The sequence below is a fragment of the Dasypus novemcinctus genome, chromosome 6, assembly GCF_030445035.2.
Source record: "Dasypus novemcinctus isolate mDasNov1 chromosome 6, mDasNov1.1.hap2, whole genome shotgun sequence".
Lineage (NCBI taxonomy): Eukaryota > Metazoa > Chordata > Mammalia > Cingulata > Dasypodidae > Dasypus > Dasypus novemcinctus.
The window spans coordinates 2,995,834-2,997,869 of record NC_080678.1 but is presented as its reverse complement, the minus strand read 5'-3'; the positions used below and the strand labels follow the sequence as shown (position 1 = coordinate 2,997,869).

General features: G+C 41.0%; 1 protein-coding gene across 1 annotated transcript; it reads left to right on the top strand.

Moving 5' to 3' along the window:
* The first annotated feature begins 357 nt into the window (after window positions 1–357).
* On the top strand, window positions 358–1,296 carry LOC101427157 (olfactory receptor 13A1-like). The gene has a single exon (XM_004479745.1). The coding sequence runs from the start codon at window positions 358–360 to the stop codon at window positions 1,294–1,296; it is 939 nt and encodes a 312-aa protein (XP_004479802.1).
* Window positions 1,297–2,036: the final 740 nt, after the last annotated feature.

The window sequence follows — 2,036 nt, the reverse complement described above, 5'->3', positions numbered from 1 at the left end:
AAAAGGTGTTCATTGAATGATGGGAATTTTACTGGATGGAAGGATAAGATAGGAGAAGAGAAAAAGAAAAAAGGTAGAGTGAGGGATGAAATGATGGCAAGAGAAAAAAGCATGAATGAGAATTATGATTTGAAGATAAAATGAGGATTAATAAGATTGTAGAAGCCTAGAAGAAAAAAACAGAGGCATTGAAAGAGAGCTGTTTTTATTGGAAGACATTGTTAGAGGATGATGATTGTGTGATGGGTTTATATTTGGGGATAACCAGTGACATGAAAGCGTTTTGACCTATGTATATTGACAACTACTAAAAACTTTTTTTTTGTAGCTCTGCTGTAGATCTGACCAGATTAGTCAATGGCCACGAGTAACCAGACACTGGTGACAGAATTCATCCTGCAGGGATTCTCAGAAAGACCACAGCTCCGGGTTCTCTTCTTCATCCTCTTCCTCTCCCTGTACACCATGGCCCTCTGTGGCAACTCCCTCATCGTGGCAGCCATCAGCTTCAGTCCTGTGCTGCACACCCCTATGTACTTTTTCTTGGTCAACTTGGCTGTGTTTGATGTGTTCTGTGCATGCAGTGTTTTGCCTAAGCTACTTGAGATTCTGGTGGCAGAGAAGAGAACCATCTCCTTCAGGGGCTGCATTATCCAGATGTTCTTCCAGACATGGTCTGTTGCAGCAGAGTTGCTTCTTTTCACTGCCATGGCCTATGACCGCTATGTTGCCATCTGCCATCCCCTGCACTATGGCTCCATGGTGAGCCATCGAGTGTGTGCAGCTCTGGCAGGATCTGTGTGGAGCATCAGCATACTTGGTGCTGGAATTGATACCTGTCTGGTGTTACAGCTGACCTTCTGTGGGCCCAATGTGATAGATCACTTTTTCTGTGAGATGCCCCCAGTGTTGCTCCTCTCTTGCTCCTCCACATACTTGAATGATATCATGGTAATAATTGCTGACATATTCTATGCTGTGTTGAATTTCCTCCTCACCATGGTGTCCTACAGTTTAATCATCTCAACAATCATGAAGATTCGTACAGCTGAGGGGAAGCAGCGAGCCTTCTCCACTTGTTCCTCCCATCTCATTGTGGTCACTATGTACTACACCACAGTCATCTATACTTATCTGACCCCAGGCTCCAGCTACTCTCCTGAAGCAGGCAAAGTCATGGCTGTGCTTTATGCCACAGTGAGCCCCACCTTGAACCCTCTCATTTACACATTAAGGAACAAGGATGTCAAGACTTCTCTCAAAAAATTCTTTGCATTTTTAGCAAAGAAGTTGTAATTATGTATTTGAAAGATAAGTTCTGGCATGAGGAAAGTTTTAATTCTAAGTTATCACAACCTAAAATATATCCATTGGATGCCATTTTATATCTGAAAGCAAAAATAATAAATAAATACATTGAAACACAGTTTCTGGATTTTCTTGAAATTATATCAGCATCAAAAGGGGAATATTGGGAGACCTATAACTCTGTTCCACAGTTAAAAAATGAGAGTTTAAATGCATAGATATTTCTATTAACATTGTAAATAAGACTTGCTATGTATGGTAATGCAAAGTAAGAAACAGAATGTGGCATGTTCAGGATCCAATTGTAGGCATTATTATCAGAGTCAACTGCAAGATAACAGCCCGAAGTTCACAAGACAATGTCATACACATTTTAGAAATGCAGGGGAAGGAGGAAACTTGTGCCCCAGTGAGACTATGACTGTGGTATCATTTCTTGCAGGTGGATCTGGAAGGGTTTGCATCAGGAATTCCTTTCTTGATGGCTCCTGTCGTGTGGAGATTATTGATGACTCAAAGACCCATACGAGAGTTTAACATCTGAAGATCTTGGTAGCCCTTTTCTGAGCATCTTCCACCAGAATTTCTTTCTGCCAAAGAGTGTAGAACAGTATGTGGATTTTAGCAAACTCATTTCAAATTCACATTTCCTTGCATGGTAATCTTCACAATTGGTTATTTTGAGACAAATCATTCCCAATTAAAGACCCTTTTGGATACTGTTCAAG